General features: G+C 39.0%; 1 protein-coding gene across 1 annotated transcript in view; it reads right to left on the bottom strand.

Moving 5' to 3' along the window:
• Positions 1-265: 265 nt before the first annotated feature.
• The window catches only part of EDAR (ectodysplasin A receptor), a 93,667-nt gene continuing 69,818 nt past the window's right edge, over positions 266-24,114 (bottom strand). Inside the window, exons 4-12 of the mRNA XM_087726924.1 lie at positions 23,449-23,630; positions 21,586-21,671; positions 18,498-18,584; positions 9,420-9,548; positions 9,093-9,167; positions 8,737-8,809; positions 7,868-8,027; positions 5,255-5,315; positions 266-3,761 (exon numbers count right to left, since the gene is read on the bottom strand). Of these exons, the coding sequence (XP_087583050.1) occupies positions 3,442-3,761; positions 5,255-5,315; positions 7,868-8,027; positions 8,737-8,809; positions 9,093-9,167; positions 9,420-9,548; positions 18,498-18,584; positions 21,586-21,671; positions 23,449-23,630 (1,173 nt within the window). The 3' untranslated portion in view covers positions 266-3,441. The remainder of the gene's footprint in view (positions 3,762-5,254; positions 5,316-7,867; positions 8,028-8,736; positions 8,810-9,092; positions 9,168-9,419; positions 9,549-18,497; positions 18,585-21,585; positions 21,672-23,448; positions 23,631-24,114) is intronic.

Here is a 24,114-nt window from a genome sequence, read left to right as displayed (position 1 = left end):
GGAGATGAGCACCACCCCCTAGAGTCGGGAATGACTAGCACAGATGTGCGAGGGGAACCTGTACCTTTACTTTAAGATAATACATGTTTTTAAAATGTAACCATACTTGTGTTAACTTTTGGCAAAGGAGATTGAACTCTTCAAAACTTGCCTGTTGTATAAAGAAAGTGGTGCCATCTAAATTATTAGAACATACATGTTGCTTTATGTTTTTATCATATTTATTTGTAATAATGTGCAACAATAAGTTATATATACAAAATTACACAAAATTGTTACAATATTTATCAAGAAAGCAGGACTAATCTTGCCTTTTGCTGCTTTTTAAATTACAGTAAAAAGCTTCTTTCTATTTTAAACAAAATATTAAATATTCCTCTGTTCACATTGGTACTATGGATTTCAAAGCCTTGATATTCCCCAGACATAAAATATGTATTTTTAAACAATTACCAAAACAAAACTAATGGCAATTCTTCAGTTCTCCAAGATAACTTTGTCAGTAGGAAGTTGGGATCTGAATTATTATTTATAGCTTGGAGCTGCATTAATGTGGAGATGCAGAATAAGCAATAGAAATTCTTGCGTGTTATAATCCCAAAATTATGACCCAAAGGTATTTCTTTCTTTTTTTTAAAGTGCTTGTGAATTTAACACAACTAATCCTACAAAGATGGAATAAAAACTAAATCCAGTTTGCAACAATGAACCTATGGGATTACTTTATTATGTCACCATTTTAAAAAAAGGAAAAGATAGTGTCCCTCAGTTCTAGTGTAATGCATTTATACTTGATACATTTATCTTATTTTCTTAGCAACAGTACACAATCAGCTTGTCAAAGTCTTATTGTGGCATTTTTATCCACCTATTATTATTTACGATCTAGAAGGCCCAACTCTGCTTAGCCTATTGAAGATCAGCCAGGCTTGGCCTAGATCATGCCACCTGCTATGATAATTGCTTCCTACCTCTGGATAATTGTCTTAGAGCAGATGTTGAGAAGACCACAGTGGGCAGTCTTCTTCTACCGTACAACATCTTATGATGTAATGATTAAGCTGTGGTATTTGCAAATATTAATTCCACGGGAATTGCTTGAGTTTCCACTGAGCATCCACCTGAACAGTCATACTGTGCACTAGATTATAGGCCATGGAGGCTCAGAATAAAACCCAAAGTTACTTCCTCCCCTTTTTCAAGGTACTAATCTGACACTTCTATTTATTTGTGTCTACGAAAATATATTTAAAGGTGGCTTCCAGCTGCATTGGAAAAAGGAACTGTAACAAATACTGTGTTTGCAAATTAAGTACAGGAAATAATTCTATCATTATTCAGAGGAGAAAGGACACAGCTCGGGTAGTAAATATATTTTAATGCAAGAACTCATGGGCTAACAAACTGGATGCTGCATGGAGACATACCAATATTAAATATTCATCTCGGTGACCCCATTAGACTACAATTTGATTTTTCTTATTTGGAATAAAGGCACTAGGGGGTTGGCCTAGTTATTATTTTCCTGAACATGAATTATAGTTTTATAGCATTTTCATTCAGTCATGCTTCTTGTAATTAAAAATGTTTTAAAGGCATGTTGTTTCTTTTAATAATAATAACTTACTGAAATCTGTCAACATAGCAGTTTCTGATAGGTATATTAACAAACTTGCTAATTAAATTTCTACCAACTCTTGGGCTCTGTAGTTATGATTCCTGGCATAAAAAGAGGGACTATTCCTTTCAAATCTATAAATAAAGAACACAGGCCATTGTATCCAAGGGCATAGTGTTTACACTAGGAATGTGCTATGATAAAACTGAATAGTTACTATTCTCTCTTTTTTTGCACAAAGCCAGGTTATCAGGATGGGTCACAGGAAGTGATCCAAATGCAAATTTCTCAAGTGCTGATGATAGGTAAGAATGGATGAAAGCCCTAATGGACGCTATAACTATACAATGTAGATCATCATAGCAAACATTAGGTGTTCATATGATATTCCTATAATCAGTTCTTCCATGGATTTCATATTAAAACATGTTACACAATTATTTTAAATAATATTGGAAAAATCAGTACCTTTACATTAAATAAAATAATTTAGAGCAATACAGTTTTATCATTTGGTACTTAGTCCAACATCCTATAGGCAGAAAAGAAACCCTCCACTTCTGAGGAACCTGCATCCATCATAGATGATTCTGAGATATTTAGTTCACATGGCAAACAGGTCCTTCTGACAGATGGCCTCTCAGCTGGGGAAAAGGTGAATTAAATGAAACACATCCTCAAACATGCCCCAACTCCATGCAAATTCAGATACTGTGACAAACTGGGAATAGTGTTCTCATTCGCTCAGATATTATAAACCAGATTTATTTTAAAAAATAATCATAAGAAAGATAATTCACTATATTCAAATATTAGAGGGAGCTGTGCTTGTATCAAAAGTAGATATTTCTGTTTCCTCATTAATTACTATTGTTTAGTGTTCCTATTACGGCTGTCCAGAAAAAATGGCTTTGGGTAAAGTAAAAGCCATCACAGGAAAACTAAGCATACCATATGCATTTCTGTTGGTGACTGCAACAATTCTAATCAAGAAATCTGTAAAAATTTTAAAAGCTTTCCATAAAAGTGTTTCAACGGTCATTAATTTCCTTTGCATCTAAAGTTGATCAATTTGGTAGATTTATTAGAGGCTTCTTCTTCTTGTTAATGATCTCTTTTCAAGAACTAACAAATGTTCCCATTTGTTTGTTCTAGTACATAAAAGATGGCCCCGATCAGATGTTTATGAAATGCAATAATACATTAATAAATAAATTCTGCTTATATTATAAGTAGTTTAAGTTTTCACTAGTATCTATGAAAATATTGCTGAAATTTCTGTGTGGACCACATGTACAAACTCTTACTTGCTACAATTTGAGTAAATTGGAATAAAGCTATAGATTTTATAATAATGATAATTCAGCCAACTTCACCTACAGGCATGGATTTTTTCCTCCCCAAATCCATAATATATGGGAGAAAAATTATAATTCAAAAAATACTTCTTGTAGCAGCACAGATTTTCACATAGATCACTATTTTTGATGTGACATATTCATTATCCAGGACCGAAACAAAATTAACCCATATTTCTTCAAAACAAGTAACGATACTAGATTGATCTGTACTCATGCTTGTAAATGGAACTGTAAATGAACTGTAATATCTTTTGGGGACATAAACAAGTCTTGTTGAAAAAGTCTTCAGTTTGAGCACTTTGTATTTGATTCCAAAAACCCCAAACAATTAAATTGTTTCAATAGCAAAAACGATACTGAAACAAAAGCTACAGAAGCTTCAAAAGTTTATCTCCTTCTCAATCCCTTTGTTATTTCAATCACCCCATCATCCTCTGGAGATGAATATCACAAAAATGCATGTCAGGAAGTCACAGCTGGATCAGGCTTTGGCATCACTTGGGCCCACTCTAAGATGTCTACACAGAGAGACTCAACGGCATCCAATCGCTCAATCTGAACCAGTTTTGTCAGCAGTTCTGGGATACTATAGCCAGCTGTGCTGATGCGGTCGAAGACTTGCATGCCATCTGTCATGCCACCAATTTCATCCCGTTTCAATCCAAAGCTCTCAGCAAGATGGCGCCAGGTCTTCACAATGGCTTTCTCAGTGTTGTAAGTGGAGCTGAGCATCCTGCTGGTCTTTTCCAGGCAATCAAAGGGCAGTTCTGTGGGACTGAGGCCTGGAAGAAAGTTCACAGTCACATGATTGGATCTGCCTTGTTACTATTTCACACGTCTGTCCCTTAAGATAATATTAATTGTATATTCCAAATGAAAACATATATTCACATTATGCATTTACAGAGTTGACAGGATCTGTTGGCTCATCCCTATTTCTACTTCACGGTACTTTCCCCCACTAATGCTACATCTTCAATAACATATATTCTATTTCACTGCTTTGATTTCATCTTATAGAAGAAACAGCAGCAAAGATTGTTGAGTCCCTTACTTTATATTTTAAAGCATTTTTTTATTTTTTACCTTCTCCTGGAATATATACCAATCCATTGCTTCTCTATCCCTTGTGATTTAAACACTTGCCAACATAACCTTCTGCCAACCTCCACATGAAGCAACAACAAAATTTAATTAAAGGAAAGAGATGTGTGTCTCCAGCCTCAAAAAAAGGCAGGACAAATGGTCCATTTGTACCAGAACTGGGAATTTCGATCTCATTGAACTACATGTTTCAACTATTTCAGCCCACACAGCTCTTCATGAAGGATGGTGGAAGTACTCAGTCATCTGAAAGGTCTCATGTTCCACAGCCTTTTATGAGAAATTCAAAAGAACCTTCCTGCAATATTTTCTTTTTTATTTTTGTGTGGGTGTTTTTTTTAAAAATCTCTTTATTTTGGGAGCAATGCACTCTGTATTAGTTAACTTCCCACTTCTTATTACAGTTAAGAACAAATCCTGCTCTGAAAGTTTCTTTTTCTTCCAAAGCTTCTTCTGAGATAAAACAAACAAAACAGATGTGAACAGCTTATATCCACAAATATGTGAGTTACTGTGTATAGGATGTATACGTTTTGCCTATTTTACAGTTTTTAAATAATATATCACAGACAGTTATTTTCTGAGTCTGGCTGTGTACAAATATAATTAATCAGCTTAAAGAACCCTACAATATAAGTTTATTTTAACACTCTCCACTTTGTGCCATCTGTCTTCTAGAATAACTATTGAATTGATTCTTAAACATCACAGATAAAGGCAGGATGCCTATGGGACTACAAATCCTATAACTGGAGTTTTTCCACGGAGATTGCTTACAAAAGAAGTTTTCAAGACTTTTCCCTGTTGAATTTCCAAATGTACCAAATGCCAACCTGATTCTGGCATTAGAATATTCAGCTTTACTTCTTCCAAAATAAGCTTTAAGAAAAAAAAATCCTTAGAATGGGATTAATCTGTATCTAGGACAGTGTTTCTCAACCTTGGCAACTTGAAGATGTCTGGACTTCAACTCCCAGAATTCACCAGCCAGCAAATGCTGGCTGGGGAATTCTGGGAGTTGAAGTCCGGACATCTTCAAGTTGCCAAGGTTGAGAAACACTGATCTAGCATTTGTGACTCCGTGGCAGTGTTGAAGCTCCATAAAGACGTGTACTTAAAAAAGCAGTTCATTTGTGTTTTCAGTTTCTATATTTTATTTCTTTTCACTCACCTTCTGCCACACTGCATACATTAGTGTATAGGTCGAGTATCTTTTTTCTCCGGCTTTGTATCTAAGGAAAATAAAAGACAAAAACATTTATCTTTCAAGACTAAACTGAGCTAAATCATTCAAGATTGTGAAGAATCAGAGGCAAAAGTGGCATTCCTTATGTATTTGGTATGGTAGAATAGAGTAACAGAGTTGGGAGGGACCTTGAAGGTCTTCTAGTCCAACCCCCTGCTTAGGTAGGAAACCGTACATCACTTCAGACAAATGGATATCCAACATCTTCTTAAAAACCTCCAGTATTGGAGCATTCACAATTTCTGGAGACAAGTTGTGCCACTGATTAATTCTTCTAACTGTCAGGAAATGTCTCCTTAGTTCTAAGTTGCTTCGCTCCTTGATTAATTTCCACCCATTGCTTCTTGTCCTACCCTCAGGTACTTTGGAGAATAGTTTGACTCCCTCCTCTTTGTGGCAGCCTCTGAGATATTGGAACACTGCTATCGTGTCTCCCCTAGTCCTTCTTTTCATTAAACTAGACATACCCAGTTCCTGAAACCGTTCTTCATATGTTTTAGTCTCCAGTCCCCTAATCATCTTCATTGCTCTTTTCTGCACTCTTTCTAGAGTCTCAACATCTTTTTTACATCGTTGCGACCAAAACTAGATGCAGTATATACAGTAGTTTTGGTTTGAACATAAATTACATACGAATCTTGGCTGTAGAGTTTAAAAAAACATATATTTGCATACCTAGCTGGAAAGAAGGAATTGTGTCAAATTGTTTGTGTTTTAAATGGAAATCTGCTCTTTTTATTTTTGTTCAAAGCACACACTGCTCTGGCTTGGATTCCTGTAATTTGGCTCTCAGGATTTTACTTTTTCAGGAGATACATATTGGATTGGATGAACTATTCAACTCTTAGTTCTGAATCCATGGAAAACAGGGAGGGAATGTCAAGATTATTATTGGCGCTGACAAGACTGAGGCAGCTTTAGGCAAGATTCTTCCATGTGGTTTCCTTGACATTACTGCTTCTCTTCCCAGTATGCAACCTATTTATTATTCTCCTTTAAAAAGAAACAAATAGAAATCCCTTTTATTCCTTCTTCTTGCACTGTGTCACAATGGACACGGGTGACATGTTTTTGAAGTCATCTGCACTGGAATGGTTAAGCCCACAGAGTTGGAGGCTGGAGGTCTCAGACCTTTTCTCTTCTGAGCCTTTTGGGTGAGTGACTTGGGAATACCTTACCTGGCATTGTAATCTTTGTTTATGCTTGCAATTTGGGAAGCTGCGGACACTCACCCCAGCTACCATTCCTTCTTCCTCTCCGTCTTACAGAGTGGACAGTTGCACTTTGCAACTGGGAACATCAGTGGGGGGCTTTGTTCCCGGTTAGCACATCATTTCTCTGAGAAGTTGTAAAGGGAATAATGATGCTGCAACATACTGCAGTCTGCTCAGAGGCCCTGGACCTACATCCCTTCATCCAGACTTATATGCATCACAGATTTCCCTGAAGAGGCCAACAGCCTTCCTCCTACAAACACGCAGTAATGATTTTTGCTAGATCTGTTTGCTTCTAAGAGGAAGATGGGTTGGCTACAAAGGCAATAATAAAACTGCAGTCTGTTTCTCAATCATATCCTTGCCATTAACAACTTTGCCTCTAAAGCAGATATATACTTGAATACATTTAATGAAAAAGTCCCTATATCAAACTGTAAGGGCACTGTGTACTATCAAGTCCTTAAATGTTGCTGGCATATTTTTCTGATCAGTTCCAGGCATGTTTCTTCCCTACAGCAGCTAGTCACTATCTCATGTAGAGATTTCATATTGGGCTGCTCAGTTCTCCTTGCTTTTATATATATATAATTTTGTAGTTGATCCAACAGTGCCCTGTTAAGACAATGATCTTCCCCCTTAGAAGCTCATATTTCCTTTCCCACCTGTGCCACTTTACTGCTAAACTTTTTCTTGATTTTTAAAACATCATTAAGTTGCAATATAGCAGCATGATTCCTTTCCTATAAACTGGAACTCTCCATTTTCCTTGCTGTAAAGTTTTTATGAACCCACAGAGGAAAGTAGGGGTGAAAGAACGTGTTCCCTATTGTTATGTTAATTGTGGCATTAGAACTACGATACTGTGAAAATAAAATAAAAAAGCAAATGTATGTCTTAGTGCAAAGGAGATCACCTGGGAAAGAGGATCAGAGGGTGAAGGCAGCCAGATGTGCAAACATTTGGGAAAGCAGGGAAAAGCACAGGGATTTGTGAAAATTGTGTCTTTTTGGTTTGCGAGTAGCTTTTATCACAGTATTTCTCAAACTTTGCAATTTTAAGATGGGTGAACTTAATGCTGGCTATGGGATTCTGGGAGTTGACGCCCATCAATCTTAAAATTGCCAAGGTTGAGAAACACTGCTTTAGCAGTTTGATGGAAATAATATAATTCCACCCCATTTTTAGTCTTTTTCTGATCAGCTCATCACAAAGACTCCTTTGTACATTCTTCTTTTCGATACTGTCCATTTAAAGTGCAACTAATCACTGTAGCACATCATCAAAAAGCTCACTGATTCAACAAGATTTCCAATTAACTTACTCCGGTTGATTTGTTGTTTGTTGAAGATTTATCTCGAGCCAAATGTACCAGAGACAACAAACACAATTCCGGAGACCCTTGCTTGTCAATTGCAGCTTCTTCATCGCTGTCCATGCTGCGACTTAAAAGCCTCTCATTCTCTGAAGAAGCATCATTTTCACTGAAAAACAGCAAAACAACAAATAAATATGCTAGGATTTCTTTTAAAACAGCAACATGCACAATTCCAGAAATGCCCCTTTGGATTTAAATTGCATACTTGTTAAATGTTTATTTAATATAGATGATGAATACTAGATTGAGTGTAAGTAAACACTGCAAAAAAGGGGGAGGCAAAACACTCTTCACTTGTATCTGCAAATTAATGTCTAGCAGTATATTTATTCAAAAGTAATCCTGGTTTTCTTCAGCAATGTAGGACTGTAGTGTTCCGTGCATTTCCACTTCCAAGAGAACGTACATGCCCAAGTCCAGCCCTGGTGAATATTCTACTGAATATTTATGAATGAATTCTCTATACATATACATCCACTCCTCACATTTCATTTAACAGGGGCTAATCTACATCTGCATTTGAGCACCATTACTTATTTATAGTCTTAATTTTGAAGAGTTTAAGTAATGGAAACTGTTCCCTCTTAAACAATGCTTGAGCCTTCATTATTGTCCCTACTAATTTATTTGATCTTATTTTCTCATTATACCAGCCATGTCATTGCCAATGAAAACTGCTTAGAAATTCACCCACTGGATTCAATGGGGCTCAGTTTAGGCACAAACATTCCCCCACCCCAATAGATTGCAATTGTTGTCATGTTGCACACAAACACACCCTCACACATACAAGATGCTGTTTAGATAGCACGTACCTCTTGACAACCTTAGCTGGAGTTGCTGTCAATTTTCCAAATTCATCTTTTTCAGAGAAAATTTTTCCATTTTCTGCAATGGAAAAAGAATGTGAAAAGAACAAAGTGGCAAAAATGCAAAACAGACACATACAACAACCATCTGACATTTGAGTTGTGAATACAATTGCCTTGGAGCTTCTCCAAGCAGGTGAGAATGCATAAATAACCAAATGCAGAGCTGAATTTTCATTAGTTTTCGATGCCTTTCCAATTATTCTTCCATTAACAATTGGAGCTTATGCAGTTATATTAAAGCAATGTAAGCCCTGTGGGCACTGATGTCTAAATAGCAGAAATTACAAAATGGTCCCAACCTTGGGCTTCTGTTTTTTCTTCCTGTATGTCGGCCTGGGCTTCTACTGTCTTCACTGACTGGCTGGTGCAGCATGCTGTAAGATCAAAATATATCAAAATTAACTCGTAAGAGTCACCTACACCAAGCATTTTGAATACAAGATGGCAAATGCAGCAGCATGATCAAAACTCCATTCTTTTCATACTTCATTGTATCGCATGGACAAAAGGTGTGGCACTCCAATTGTGTCCTTGCAACTGTCAGCTTTCCCTCTTTTTTTTTATTCTGCTGCAACCTTCCCCGCCCCCCCCCCATTTCAAAACTGTAATCTTTGCTATTGATTTACCTTGAGCTGAAGTTTTAGTTTTCATAATGTAAAACATGATGATCAGCACAATAGCAATAGCCATTATGAAAATAGTGGACATGGCAATGATAAGAGCAGTAGCCAGATGCCCTTGTCCAGAAAGATCTCCTAGAATAATAAACAGGGAGAGAGAGAAAATATAATTTAAAAACATTTTCAGGGTTAACCATCAACTACTTCATTTAATTATTGATTAAATGCATCTAGGATCAACTCAATACTTCTAAAGCAGATAAAAATCCTTCCAATGTTTTGTTATTATCTCCGGTTTGGTTGAATAGGTAGTCATTCTGGTGGACACGTGACCCTACTGGTTCTATGATAGGCCGACACCATCTTGATTTTCTGTTCTGCACATGCGCAGAACAATCTTCATTAAAATGTAATTTTTGTTCATTTTTTTAATGTTGTGTGCATGCGCAAATCATTTTAAATGAAAATGTGCACATGTGTGGAGTGTGCATCTGGCGTGCACGCGAGCAAACCAAGTGCGTGCACGCAATTTTTTTTTACTACCTAACCGGTAGTAATGGCAGTTGGAACCCACCCCTGATTATGTCATAGATAGTACCAGCATCATCTTAAATCAGGGTGCCATTCCGTATGCTTGAAGAAAGCAATGATTTCTTTTTGATGGTGCTTTGCTTGCTGCAGTTACTGAATAAGCAACAATTTTTAAAAAACTCATCTAACAGTTCATTGGAGGTTATTTTTAATCTACTAAATTTGTAATTATTAACCTAATTTTAACAGTGCTTTAAAATTATTATTGTTCATTTAATTAAGGACAATAGTGCACACAGCAGTGGCATAGTGACCCTACCCTAGTAAGAGGATATGAGATATTGGGGGATTACTGTCTTTAGATTTGTATGTGCTGAAAATGGGAGCATAAAAAGTGGAATTGAAGGTTGAACAGGCCTTAGAGATTGTAGATTGGCCATGTCTATAATTTACAATTCCTTGAGAATTAATGAAATTCAACTCAAAGTGTTTGTCTTTAATACAAGTACTTGTATAGTACATTTATATGTTCTCTTAAACAATTAACTGAGGGTAATATAATCAAACTAAACACAATTAAAAGGTAAACTTCCCTAATGAAAATGAAATGTAATTCTCCACTGTCCCATCCAGCTTCTTAAAAAGGATTTAAGAAGGCTCCCAATCTGCCAAAGCAGATTCCAAAGATATCGAGGGAGAAGAGGAGCATCCTTCTCAGCTTTGAAGAAGCAACTCCTGTGCTAGTCGTTCCCAACTCTAGGGGGTGGTGCTCATCTCCGTTTCAAAGCCGAAGAGCCAGCGCTGTCCAAAGATATCTGCTTGGCCATGTGGCCGGCATGACTAAACACCGAAGGCACATGGAATGCTGTTACCTTCCCACCAAAGCTGGTCCCTATTTTTTTACTTGCATTTTTACATGCTTTCTAACTGCTAGGTTGACAGAAGCTGGGACAAGTAATGGGAGCTCAGTCCGTTATCCAGTGCTAGGGATTCGAACCGCCAAACCGCTGACCTTTCTGATTGACAAGCTCAGCATCTTATCCACTGAGCTACTGCATCCCTAACTCTTTTAATAGAAGAGCTTTAATAAAATCACATCACATCTTTATCAAATGCAATCAGCACTAAATGTAAAGGCAATTTATTACCGGTTTGAAATAAATTCCACTAAGTTCAACCAACAAAGTGTTTACAACAAAGACGAAGAACTAAATGTTTCTTTAGTCTCCTGGGTCAAACCTTTCCCTTCTAAGCAGCCAATCTCTTACATTTCATCATTCCCAGCATGTAGAGCTCATGTCATTTTAATAATATACAGTACAGTAACTATACCTAGGATTGTGTTGCCATACGGTATAATATTTTAATTTAAGTCAACTGAATTGTACTTTGCTTGCAGCGGAATAAAAGGGTGGCCTTTATAAACCTCTATGTTTCAGATTGCAATCTATCTTCACTCTCAATCGTTTTTTCACCCTCCATTCACCGCAGAGCATTGTTCACAGAGCTCATTCAGAAAATAACAATAAGAGAAAATGTAGTCTTGGGTGCTCTATCCTCACTAGTCAATACCCATCTCAGAATATGACATTCATTGCAAATTGTGGACATTTTATAATGGCTCACTGACTATTCCAGTTTGTCTATTCAGTCTTTTTAGTACTAGCCATGAAAAGATCAAAGCTGGAGTTGAAATCCTTCTGCAGCTACCATCTATTTTTATTTGTAACTAGAGGATAACTTGGCGTTGCCCGGGTATATGGGGAAAATGTCCGGACCAAAGTAATTTTTTTAAAATAGATTTTTATTGTTATTTCCATCTATAATAACTTTCAATCATCACTTTAACATTGTTGTGTCATCATACCTATATATATGTATATATTGATCTTATATCACTTCTATATTTATATACATTCATTTACAGTTCTATACATTTCTCTATTGCTTCTTGGCTAAATTAACTTTACTTCTGTTATACAACCATTATACCAATTATCCCAAATTTCATAGTATTCACACTCTTCTTTGTCCTTTAATCTTAATGTTAATTTATCCATTTCTGCACAATCTAGAATTTTCTGAATCACTAATTAATCTGGAGGAATATTACTCTGTTTCCAACATTGGGCAAATGTTATTCTGGCTGTAGTCAACAAGTGTATTAATATATATTTAATTTTCTTTCTATATTTTTCCTTGGTTATTCCAAGCAAAAAATGTTCTGGTTTATATTCTATTTGTTCCTCTATAATTTGTTGTATCCATTTTCAAATTTTAATCTAATGCTTTTGATTTGATCACCACATATGATAGAAAGTCCCTCGTGTTTTTTTTTCCCCACTGCCAACAAATCGGATTCATGTTCGGGTACATTTTGGCCAATCTCATTGGTGATAAATGCCAACAATAAAACATTTTGTACATGTTTTCTTTATATGCTAATGATCTTGCTAATTTATAATTTATATTCCAAATTCTTTCCCAATCCACTAGATCTATATTATGTCCAAAATTTTTGGCCCACGTTATCATGCAAACTTTAACTATTTCTTCTAATGTCACTTCTAATAGATATTTGTACATGTTTGGACCTGTTAGAATTTCATCTATTTGTTGTAATTCCGTGTAGATTCTATATTCTTTTACATCTTTTTTCATATCTCGTGAAAGATAATTTCTAATGTTGTTCTCCCTTACCAGAGCCCCCTTGTGGAGTACTGTGAAGCCGTTACCATGGCAACTCCTTTGCACTGCACAGTAGAAGCCATTTCAAAGCACAACAGGCTGTATCTTAACAGAACACCACCACCCCAGAGTTTTAGGGGTATCTTATCCCCACACTATTTTTCTCCAGAGGGTAAGTGGTTGTGGTTGAAATTGCTCGAGGTGTTCCAGAGTTATGCTGGAATGTGCGCGTGCGCCCACACACACACACACACACACACACACACACACACACACATATATATATATATAGAGAGAGAGATTGTCACTTAAAAATAAGACTTGAATTTTCAATAGAAATGGATTTGCCATTTGGTTCCTTGATTCTTCAGAATGGATTATTTTGGTTGTTTTATTTTATTAAATATGGAGTATTTTATTGTTTGTTTGTTTGCATTTTATTTATTTTTTAGTATTATATGGTTCATCACACAGTCAGCCAGAGGTTCCAACTGGGATTTGGCATTATTATAAAATAAGTATTCTTATTTTAGATTTAGCATATTACCCTTTGAATAACTGTATAAGCCACCTGGAGTCAGTGAGAGTGAGTTGGACAGCCATATAAATTTCAATAAATAAACAACAACAAAAAAAAAACAAGCTTGTTGTGCCATGCAGGCATTTCAATATATTTTTCTGCAGCTTGTTGATTTTTGTTTTGTGCCAGTTTGAAACATGCAACTCACAAAGAAGGTAAACTTGCTCCAATTCAGGAAGATCCCCAATTTTTATATTTGTAAACCAAGACTTATTGTAAGCGAGTATTCCCCATTCATGCATAAAAGGCGCTAGTATAGAAGTCTCACTAAATGCCTGGTAAATTACTTCCATACTTCCTTCTCCTTGCAATTAACTAATGAAATTGCTGGGCATTCTTCACACATTACAGTGATGATTACTCTTGGGATCAGAACAAAAAGCTGATTTCATAAACCACATACCCCAATTACTAGGCTGCATATCATTTCCATATATATGTCTCCTAAGCAAGGATCTGGAGGATTAGCAGCCAAAAGCTTGTTCATTTGACTACATTCCATCACATTTCTGCTTTCCAAGTCAGTTACACTCAAGGAGATAAAGCAACCAAATTAATTTCCCTGAATAGGTACATCCCTTTGCAAACGAAAGTCATATAATTCATCTTTACTGAAGTAGACTGATTGCTGAAGAATAATTCTGAGGATTCATCATATCTGAGAAAAAAAGCCATTGTGAAGGATTGTCTGTCGACTGCAGTCCTTTTGCAGCTTGTTCTTTTACAATTTTACACTCTCCTGTAGCTTTGTGGGTTTTTCTCCCATTGGAGATTAGAACAGTCCCCATCCTGTGTGCCTTTTGTAATGCTTAAAAACTTGGCTAGCTACCTGGGTCTGAAGCTGTGTTAAGGGCCCTGTTTCTTGGCTTTTCTGTTAGTTGTTTAACTATCTGGGCTGCCATATGTATGTGTTTTTTCAATGTTTTTATTGTTATTGATTGTTTTAACAGTTTTATAGTTTTAAAATTATAAACTCCCAGTGTCACTTAGCTAGATAGGCTGTTGTAGAAATGGAATGAATGAATGAAAGTAAATAAATAAGGGTTTGCCCGGGTTTGGGAGAATCCGTAGCTAGCGTTATGGCCAGTTTGGAGAATCTCCAAATCCCACCCATGGCTGGCCCTGCTCACGCTGCCCACGCCCTCTCACCCCACGCCGCCCCTCCCAGGAGTCTCCACGTGGTCCATTTTGGATGCGAGGTAAGTGAAGGGCCCACACGGAGGCTCACGGAGGGGGAAAAATGGGCCTTCTGGAAGTTCCAGAAGGCCCGAAACAGGCCCATTGCCAGCCTCCAGAGCCTAGGGGTGGCAGTTTTTGCCTTCCTAGAGGCTCGAACAAAGCCTTTGGGGCAGGGGTGGGTTTCAAAAATTGTTCGAACCACCTCTGTGGGCGTGGCCTCCTTTGTGGGAGTGGCTTGCCGCCCATGTGACCGGATGGGAGTGGCTTGCTGCCCATGTGACCGGATGGGAGTGGCTTGCCGCCCATGTGACCGGATGGGAGTGGCCTGCCACCCATGTGACCTGGTGGGAGTGGCCAAGACGATGTTATTACTAGATATTACTAATTACTAGATATTATTAATATTACTAGATCATTATTAATGCATAGATAACTGTGGGACATTACACACCCACCCACACCCACAAACTATGACAGTGCTAGGAAAACACCAAAAAAATAAAAATCCCCCCCCCCCCAAAAAAAAGAAAGACTGCCAATGAAACCAGTTTTTTTTTCCTAAGCCTAAGAACAGGAAAGACAAAGTCACTGGAATAAAAACCATCAAGGCAATGTGGAAAATTATAAAGGACAGGCACTCACAGAACCATCAACCACCTCAGAATTACCTAAACAAGTAAGGTGACCAGATTTTCAGATTGGTAAAGAGGGACACCATTGACCGTGGGGGGGGGGGGAGCTAGGCCGCGGCAGTTACTGCCAGCCTGCGACCTTGCTAGGGATGTCTGGTCACCTTAATTATATACATCCTCTCTCTCTCTCTATCCATCCATCTGTCTATCTGACTGCCTATCTAGTTATGGTATCCCTCTCCCTCTTTCCCCCCTCTCTTTCTCCATCCATCTATCTGCTTGCCTACCTATCTCTCTCTCTTTCTCTCTATCCATCCGTCTATCTGCCTGCCTATCTGTCTATCTAGTTATGGTCTCTCTCTCTCTCTCTCCCTCTCCCTCTCTCATTATCATCTATCTCAGTGCTTCTCCACCTTTTTATAAAAATATTTTTTTTTATTTTTTTTGTTACATAGACGACACATACCCACAACAATAAAAACAAAACAAAACAAAAAGAAAAAAACCCATCATCACATATAGCATGTCGTTTGGTTACAAGTGTTTTAACATTTATCATTCTTATACATTTATTATTTCATTTAATAGGTTATAATATACAGTTTGGGTTGCTTTGTTTACCATCCCTTCCTCCTGTTATAACACCACCTTATTTTCCCTTTCTTTTCTCCCTTCCTCCCTTCTCTACTTTCTTCCTTCCTGCTCTCCTTTCCCTTCCTTCTTCCTGTACCTTTCTCCTACTCCTGCTCTTCCTCATCCCCTTCCTACCCTCTCTCCTCCTCTTTCTCTCCTTTCCATCCTCCTCTCCTTACCTCTTTCTTTTCACCCTCCCTCCCTTCTCTACTTTCCTCCTTCTTCCTCTCCTTCCCCTTCCTTCTTCCCTTCCCTTTCTCTTACTCCTGCTCTTCTTCTTCCCCTTTCTACCCTCTCTCCCCCTCTTTCTCTCCTTTCCATCCTCCTCTCCTTACCTCTTTCTTCTTTCCCCCATCTTCCTTTCATTCTCTCCTCCTTTCTCCCTTTCTCCCAACTCCCTTTCTGGGAGTTGAAGTCCACACACTTTCAAGTCTCCAAGGTGGAGAAAGACTGATCTATCTAATTCATATAATTATTTCTCCCTCTCTTTTTCACTCTCTTTCCAGCGCACACACGCAAATGCATAGGGCAGCCCACCTCACACACAGGTAACTCCGGGCGGTTTACGGGAAGAGGACAGCCGACCACTCAACCACGCGGGGGGGGGGCAGGATTTCGCCAAGAAAAGTTAACTTTCCTGCGAAAGGGGCCGGCAGCCTCTCAGCTCTTCCCGGCCGGAAAGACCTCCCCCCACTTCCACTCCTGCGACCCTCCTCCCGCCTCCTCGGAGCTTCAAGCAAGCTAACTGGGAAGGCTGGGGAAGAAGAAGAAACGGAGGCGCGAGGTCAGCGGTCCTTGGGGGCGTGGCGGAAGCCCTGCAAAAGCGCCCCTTTCCCAGCTCGGCTGCCGTTGTTCCTGCTCATGGCAGAAGGGGAGGAGGAGGAGGAGGAAGAGAAAGCAACGGGGCGATCCCTGCAGCCGCTAAGGCAGGAAAGGTGCGCTTTGACAGGGCTGCCACAGCCCTGCAAAAGCGCCCCTTTCCCAGCTCGGCTGCCGTTGTTGCTGCTCATGGCAGAAGGGGAGGAGGAGGAGGAGGAAGAGAAAGCAACGGGGTGATCCCTGCAGCCGCTAAGGCAGGAAAGGTGCGCTTTGACAGGGCTGCCACAGCCCTGCAAAAGTGCCCCTTTCCCAGCTCGGCTGCCGTTGTTGCTGCTCATGGCAGAAGGGGAGGAGGAGGAGGAGGAAGAGAAAGCAACGGGGTGATCCCTGCAGCCGCCAAGGCAGGAAAGGTGCGCTTTGACAGGGCTGCCACAGCCCTGCAAAAGCGCCCCTTTCCCAGCTCGGCTGCCGTTGTTGCTGCTCATGGCAGAAGGGGAGGAGGAGGAGGAGGAAGAGAAAGCAACGGGGCGATCCCTGCAGCCGCCAAGGCAGGAAAGGTGCGCTTTGACAGGGCTGCCACAGCCCTGCAAAAGCGCTCCTTTCCCAGCTCGGCTGCCGTTGCTGCTGCTCATGGCAGAAGGGGAGGAGGAGGAGGAGGAAGAGAAAGCAACGGGGCGATCCCTGCAGCCGCCAAGGCAGGAAATGTGCGCTTTGACAGGGCTGCCACAGCCCTGCAAAAGCGCTCCTTTCCCAGCTCGGCTGCCGTTGCTGCTGCTCATGGCAGAAGGGGAGGAGGAGGAGGAGGAAGAGAAAGCAACGGGGCGATCCCTGCAGCCGCCAAGGCAGGAAAGGTGCGCTTTGACAGGGCTGCCACAGCCCTGCAAAAGCGCTCCTTTCCCAGCTCGGCTGCCGTTGCTGCTGCTCATGGCAGAAGGGGAGGAGGAGGAGGAGGAAGAGAAAGCAACGGGGTGATCCCTGCAGCCGCCAAGGCAGGAAAGGTGCGCTTTGACAGGGCTGCCACAGCCCTGCAAAAGCGCCCCTTTCCCAGCTCGGCTGCCGTTGTTGCTGCTCATGGCAGAAGGGGAGGAGGAGGAGGAGGAAGAGAAAGCAACGGGGCGATCCCTGCAGCCGCCAAGGCAGGAAAGGTGCGCTTTGACAGGGCTGCCACAGCCCTGCAAAAGCGCCCCTTTCCCAGCTCGGCTGCCGTTGTTGCTGCTCATGGCAGAAGGGGAGGAGGAGGAGGAGGAAGAGAAAGCAACGGGGCGATCCCTGCAGCCGCCGACGCGGGAAAGGTGCGCTTTGACAGGGCTGCCACAGCCCTGCAAAAGCGCCCCTTTCCCAGCTCGGCTGCCGTTGCTGCTGCTCATGGCAGAAGGGGAGGAGGAGGAGGAGGAGGAAGAGAAAGCGACGGGGCGGTCCCTGCAGCCGCCGACGCGGGAAAGGTGCGCTTTGACAGGGCTGCCACAGCCCTGCTAAAGCGCCCCTTTCCCAGCTCGGCTGCCATTGCTGCTGCTGTGGGCGGAAGGGGAGGAGGAGGAGGAGGAAGATAAAGCAGCGGGGTGGTCCCTGCAGCCGCCAAGGCAGGAAAGGTGCCCTTTGACAGGGCTTCCTCTCCGGAGAGGTGTTTTTTAAAAAGAAAAACCCTGCAGGCACCCAGCGACAGGGGCTAGGAACCCGGAAGTTAATTACTTCCGGGTTCACTGACGAACCGGATCGCAAGAACCGGTGCGAACCGGTAGGAACCCACCCCTGCTTTGGGGCCTAGGGAAGGCAAAAACGCCCACCCCCGCAGTGGTGCAGGAAGCTGATTAGGCCACGCCCGCCATGGCCACACCCACCCAGCAACCGGCAGAGAACCCATTGCTGAAATTTTTGAAGCCCACTCCTGAATAGACCCTAAATATTCACAGTGTTTCCTAGTTGTGTCATTGCATTTGCCAAATTTGCTCCAAGCTGACATTACAAAGGCTACTGTGGCTATTAACTACAAAGAAGAATTAAATCAAGAGCTGCTTTTCTTACCTTTGTGCACATGTTGAAAAGGAGAATGAGTACTTGTGCCAGAAGTACTTGGGAAACTGGCTGAGACACCAGAAGTAACGCCTGTGCCTGTAACAAGGAACAAATTTGCTACACATTTTGCTGGTTGCTTGCAAAATCTCAACTTTGAACTGGTTTTTTTTTTTCATGAACAGAGACCAATTATTTGAGACTCCTTTACATTTAAAAGATGACTTTATACGACTCAATTTATCCCGCTGAGATGTGAAATAGAGAATTGGCACATTTTTGTGTCTGAATAGAGATATTTACCCATTTTTATCTGAGGCAGAGAAGCAATTTATGATCCCAAACATTTTTTTCAGAAATTAGTTATTGATTGATTTAAAGAAGACATGCTAGCTAGAGGACTAATATATATGTGTGTGTGTGTGTATGTGTGTGTGTGTGTGTGTGTTTTATTTGTGCTGATAAAATAAAATAAAGGGAGACTATATATATATATATATTGCACATTTTCTTAAGACTGTGATCTCTTACATCAGCAATATGTTATTTTATGCTGAAAAAGGAGTATTTTCAGTATTTTCATTATTATCCTCTATGCATTAGATGAAGTAGAGTCTAGTTGACAAAAAGTTTTGCTATAATAAAATATGGGTTTGTTTTTTTTAAAAAAAATTGTAACACTATATGGCTACTGAAGAACTAAAACAAGACCAGAAACAAAGCTTTTAAAAAATTAAGGACAAAACCAAAGGTAAGTACAAAAACAAAGAACTGAAACTTTGGCATATGAATACTTCTATAATCCTAAGGAGCAATACAAATATTATTAAACCTCCATTTAATTGTCTTTTTAGAGTGATATTTCTATAAATGATAAAACAGGCAGAGGCATCTCTGGAAAAAGGTGCAAGGGGGAGATCCAAGAGAAAGAGACTTTATACATGTATAGTGTTATTGCACAAATGATGCAGTTTGCTTCCTTTGAACATTAATTATATCCCACTGTTGGAAGAAATGTCCATCTGAGTTCAGTTCCAAGTTAGCCTAGGGCTCCTACAGGTTAGAATTAATATTTTATTTATTTATTAAATGTATATCCACATTCAGGTCAAATCATTCTGTAGTGAAAAAATTATTACTATTCTGCAGTTCTGGAATAAGAATCTTAGGTTAGCTCAGAGACACCAGGCAAATTGAACAGGGCATTCGGTTCTCTAATACAATGAAAGAAATATCTCTCCGCTTACAAGGCAAAGTGATGTGTATAGATTAAATAAAATGTAGCACTAAATAAAATTTTATACACTATATTATGTAAAATATTTTAGAAAATGACGTCCATTTTCATTTGCCCATGATTTTGAATAAGTCTTTCCTAAAACAGTGGGAAGCATTTTCCAAGCAATACTAGCTATGAAATATAGTGTACCTTTAATTTTTAAGGAAGTTCATTTGAAATCCAAATGGTGTTCATGCAATGTTAATGAACTAGTTTTATTTAGCTGGCCTGTTTCAGCTGTGCCTGCATTCACTATATGAAACGTGACTTTTTTGCTGACATTTATTGCTGTGAATTAAATTGATGATCCAGTAAATCTGGAGCAATTTCCCTGACATTTTTTTACTTAGTCTTTCCCTGGTGGGGTAAATATATTTCTCCCCCATTTTTAAAATTTTTTATTTTGTTACATGTTGTTTTAGAACATTTTTAAAATATTTATTTATACTTTTATTTCACCTGTATTATTTTTTATAAATAACTCAAGGTGTAGAACATATTTAACACTCCTTCCTTCTCAGTGATCAAATCCCCATCCTCCTTGTCTGGTGAGGATAGTTAACTGATGCACTCCTTGCAATAATTTACACCATAAAACAAGGGTGGAGAACTATGACCTTTTTATGACTTGTGGATTTCAAGTCCCAGAATGCTGGCTCAGGGATTCTGGGAGTTGAGGTCCACAAGTCATAAAGGAGCCATAGCTCCACACATCTGCCATAAAACCAGATCCCATTATAGCCAAGGGCACACAATGTCTATAGGTTTTCAGTCACTCGCTGCTTTGTTTACATAATTGTAGCATAAATTACTGAAATATTTATATAAATCAGGGTTCAATCTTGGTAACTTTAAGATTTGTGGATTTCAACTCCCAGAATTCCCCAGCTACCTATACTAGCCCGGGAATTCTGGGAGTTAAAGTGCACAAGTCTTAAACTTGCCACGGTTGCACATGCCGATATAAATGATATGAAAAATGGTTTGGTCTAATTTAAATTCAGGTTTCCTCCCTTGCATCCAAAGTTGAATTAATAGAGATCCATAAAATAAAAAGTTGTATTACATTCCATGGCAAGTTAGTTGTCTTCAATCTGTTTATTTGCTTATGCCTTGCTTTACTTTTGCCTCCTGCCAAGCCAGATCACATCCCTTAACAATTTGTCCAAATTTACAGTCAAAATAACCAATGCATACATGCAATGTTGGAAGAGCAAATCATAGGGCAATAGTCTAGTAAATAAAGATATTGGGACTGTAATTGATTGTCATTGAACTTGAATGATGCAATTGCAGGAAGGAATTCCAAATAAACCATTGGACTATCTTATTTTAATTAAAAAAAAATAAGAGCAATGGTTAAAAAAGATAAATAATGCTTGAGGTATGTTGACAAAAATGGTATAATTTCTTTTTTCTTAAATAGAGATTTATTTATCTACTCACCCCCAAAAGGTTGGCTATTCTGATCATTTTGCAGGAATTGTAAAATGATAGAGGGGACCTTAACATATGATTATGGATTTAATATCCATATGTTTGTTAATTCAGTTTTCTTCTTTGGAAAAAGAAATACAGTTCAGATTTGTGAATGTGATTTGATATATGGACATTTAAGTATTATGCCTGATGTTTTCTGTACTGGAACGTTTGATTTTTTTGTAATATAAAATACAAAACTGCATTCTTATAAAAGAGAATTATGAAAAATCCAAAATGTTACCCAGTCAACATTCTATGTACAACATCACAGTATTTAAAACAGCCTAAAATGTAGGTTAAATTAAAAGGAAAGTAAAATTAAAATGGAATCCAACTTACATTCTTTAGTGTTTGGAGGTGCCATTGAACATGAGTAACAAACCATTCCATAAATATTCCGAGGCCTGTTTTCTAACATATAATAGCTGTATAAAAAAAAAAGGGGGGGGGTTAAGACAAAGCAAAACTAATAAAAAAACTGGGTTTACTGATATTAACTATGGTTGAAATAATTAATTACTGTATAAACACCCTACTTTAAATGCTTCAATATTATCTATTTTCCTTGCTTGACTAGAAAAGGTCCCTTCTCCCTTGCCTCAAAAGATTAGTGAAATCAAGCTTGAAAGGTCCATGGCATGACGCTAATTCAACGTACATTTGTACATAAAACTTGCAGTAAAGTTATATTTTCTGCACTAGAAATTTCTGGCAGAGGTAATCTTCCAGACAGCTCCTGGTCTTAACTGACACAAAAATAATATCCTCAGGTACTGAAAAAATCAAGGGTGTAACCTAGTTAGGATAAACACAATAGTTAAAATAAACACCCAATGAGTTTTGGGAGCTGTGGCAATATTCTGTGTTCAGCTGGGCATGCACAAATGTATTTGCCAAGCCTCAGTTTGGATTTTGTACAAAAATTAAGTGGGAAGCAACTTAAGATTTATCCCAAATAGCCATTCCCATTTTGCTGATGATAATTATATCAAGGCAAGACATCAATGCATTCATGTGGGTTAGCAAACAAGTTTTACGTGCTTTTATGTTACTTTCTCTCTAGCTTCAACTGTTCCTCTGTTACTTTTAGGAAGCAAAACCTGAAATAACATTATGATGAAAGCTAAGCAAAAAGTCATTTATTTGTAATTAGGAAAAAAGAAACATTGCTACTCTACTAATTGCTTTGGGTTTGACCCAGAATTAGAAAAGGTCAATTAAGAATTGGGTTTAGGTTTATTTAGGTTTGCAAAACTCTGGATAGCCATCAGATGGCAGCAAAAAGTATACAGAAAACTAATTCTTATGTCATCTAGTGGTCATCTGGATTTATGGCTGGTCTATTTCTACTGGGCGGAAAAGAGCTTTATTGACAGGAGTGGTTCATGCAAAGACCACCCTCATATCTGCAAAAAATACCCTCAATATGACGGTATAGAGCAGTGCACACCAAGACAACTAGACACAAGAACAGTTTTTTTCCCAAATGCCATCACTCTGCTAAACAAATAATTCCCTTACCACCGTCAAACCATTCACTAAGGCTTCATTACTATTAACTATTAGTCTTCTCATCGTTCCTATCACCCATCTCCTCCCATTTATAACTGCATGGCTGTAACTTTGTTGCTTGTATCCTTATGATTTATATTTATATTGATCGTTTCTTGATTGCATATTTGTACCCTATGACTATCATTAAGTGCTGTATCTTATGATTCTTGACGAATGTATCTTGTCTTTTTATGTACACTGAGAGCATATGCACCAAAGTCAAATTCCTTGTGTGCTAATCACACTTGGCCAATAAAGAATTCTGTTCTGTTCTATTCTATTCTATTCAAAAATATGGCCCCAGAAGCACAGAAAATCCTCATTTCACTTCTTACTTCAGTTGGGTAGGTAAATTAAGTTTAAAATCATCAGGATTTAAGACATGACTTCCTTTTCACATTGCTTGCTATGTAAAAGTAAAAGTTTCAGATCCAAGAATCAGTAGTGGCTTCTAATTTTAAGAAACAAGAAGGTGTGCATTTGAGTTGATATTTCATTTGCTTTAATAGTCTTGTTTCTTTCTTGAACACAAATCTTTGGGGCCACCTTTATCATTGGCATATAGATCACTATTATGCATTTAAGTGAATGCAGAAAAATGGAGCAAGTACAGAATGAAGACTGTCAAAACTGTAATTAAATCCTTACCCAGGGAGACAAGGTCCACATTCGGCATCATTTTCTTTATCTCCAGGTGTCATCACTGTTGCCCGAAAGAAACCTTCACAATCTTTGTGTCTCCGGCAAATATGATATCCACCTTTAGAAAATTTTTCTGATGGGCATGGGATGCAGCCATAATCTTCATCTCTAGTGCCATACCCACATGTCTGTGAGAACAAGAACATTTCAAATCATCTGATTTTCTTTCAATGACTTTTACAAACAGACAGAATTGATGGCCCTTCCTCCTTTTTCCCACTGTCTTCCTTGGCAGATTGCCTGAAGGTTACTTTGGTAGTCTCCGCTTTGCATTCCTGATAGGATTAAACTCCAATCTAGAACAGAGTAGAGATACTGGATATTTTTACTGTGTTGTTCTCCATATTCAGTTTTGAAAGAAATATGAAGTGTTTCTTCAATCTAGTGAAAAAAGACCTTCTTTGTCTGTGACTAGTTTAATAAAAAGTGGAACCTTCTTTGGGGTGGCACATAGTCCTTTGTAGGATTTTAGCACCCACCCTTCTCCTAGGAAAATGAGATATTTTAGGAAATATTAAAAGGGCAAAATATTTCCCCTAAAAGGGAGGCAGAAACTCACCCGTTCCCTTTGTTAATGGGCCTTTAAGGCCTGGACCAGCTCACCCTCAGTAC

Source organism: Thamnophis sirtalis, unplaced genomic scaffold (assembly GCF_051295495.1).
Source record: "Thamnophis sirtalis isolate CommonGarterSnake01/CBP01778 unplaced genomic scaffold, rThaSir2_p1.2 scaffold_12, whole genome shotgun sequence".
NCBI lineage: Eukaryota > Metazoa > Chordata > Lepidosauria > Squamata > Natricidae > Thamnophis > Thamnophis sirtalis.
This window is presented reverse-complemented; position numbering and strand designations above follow the sequence as displayed.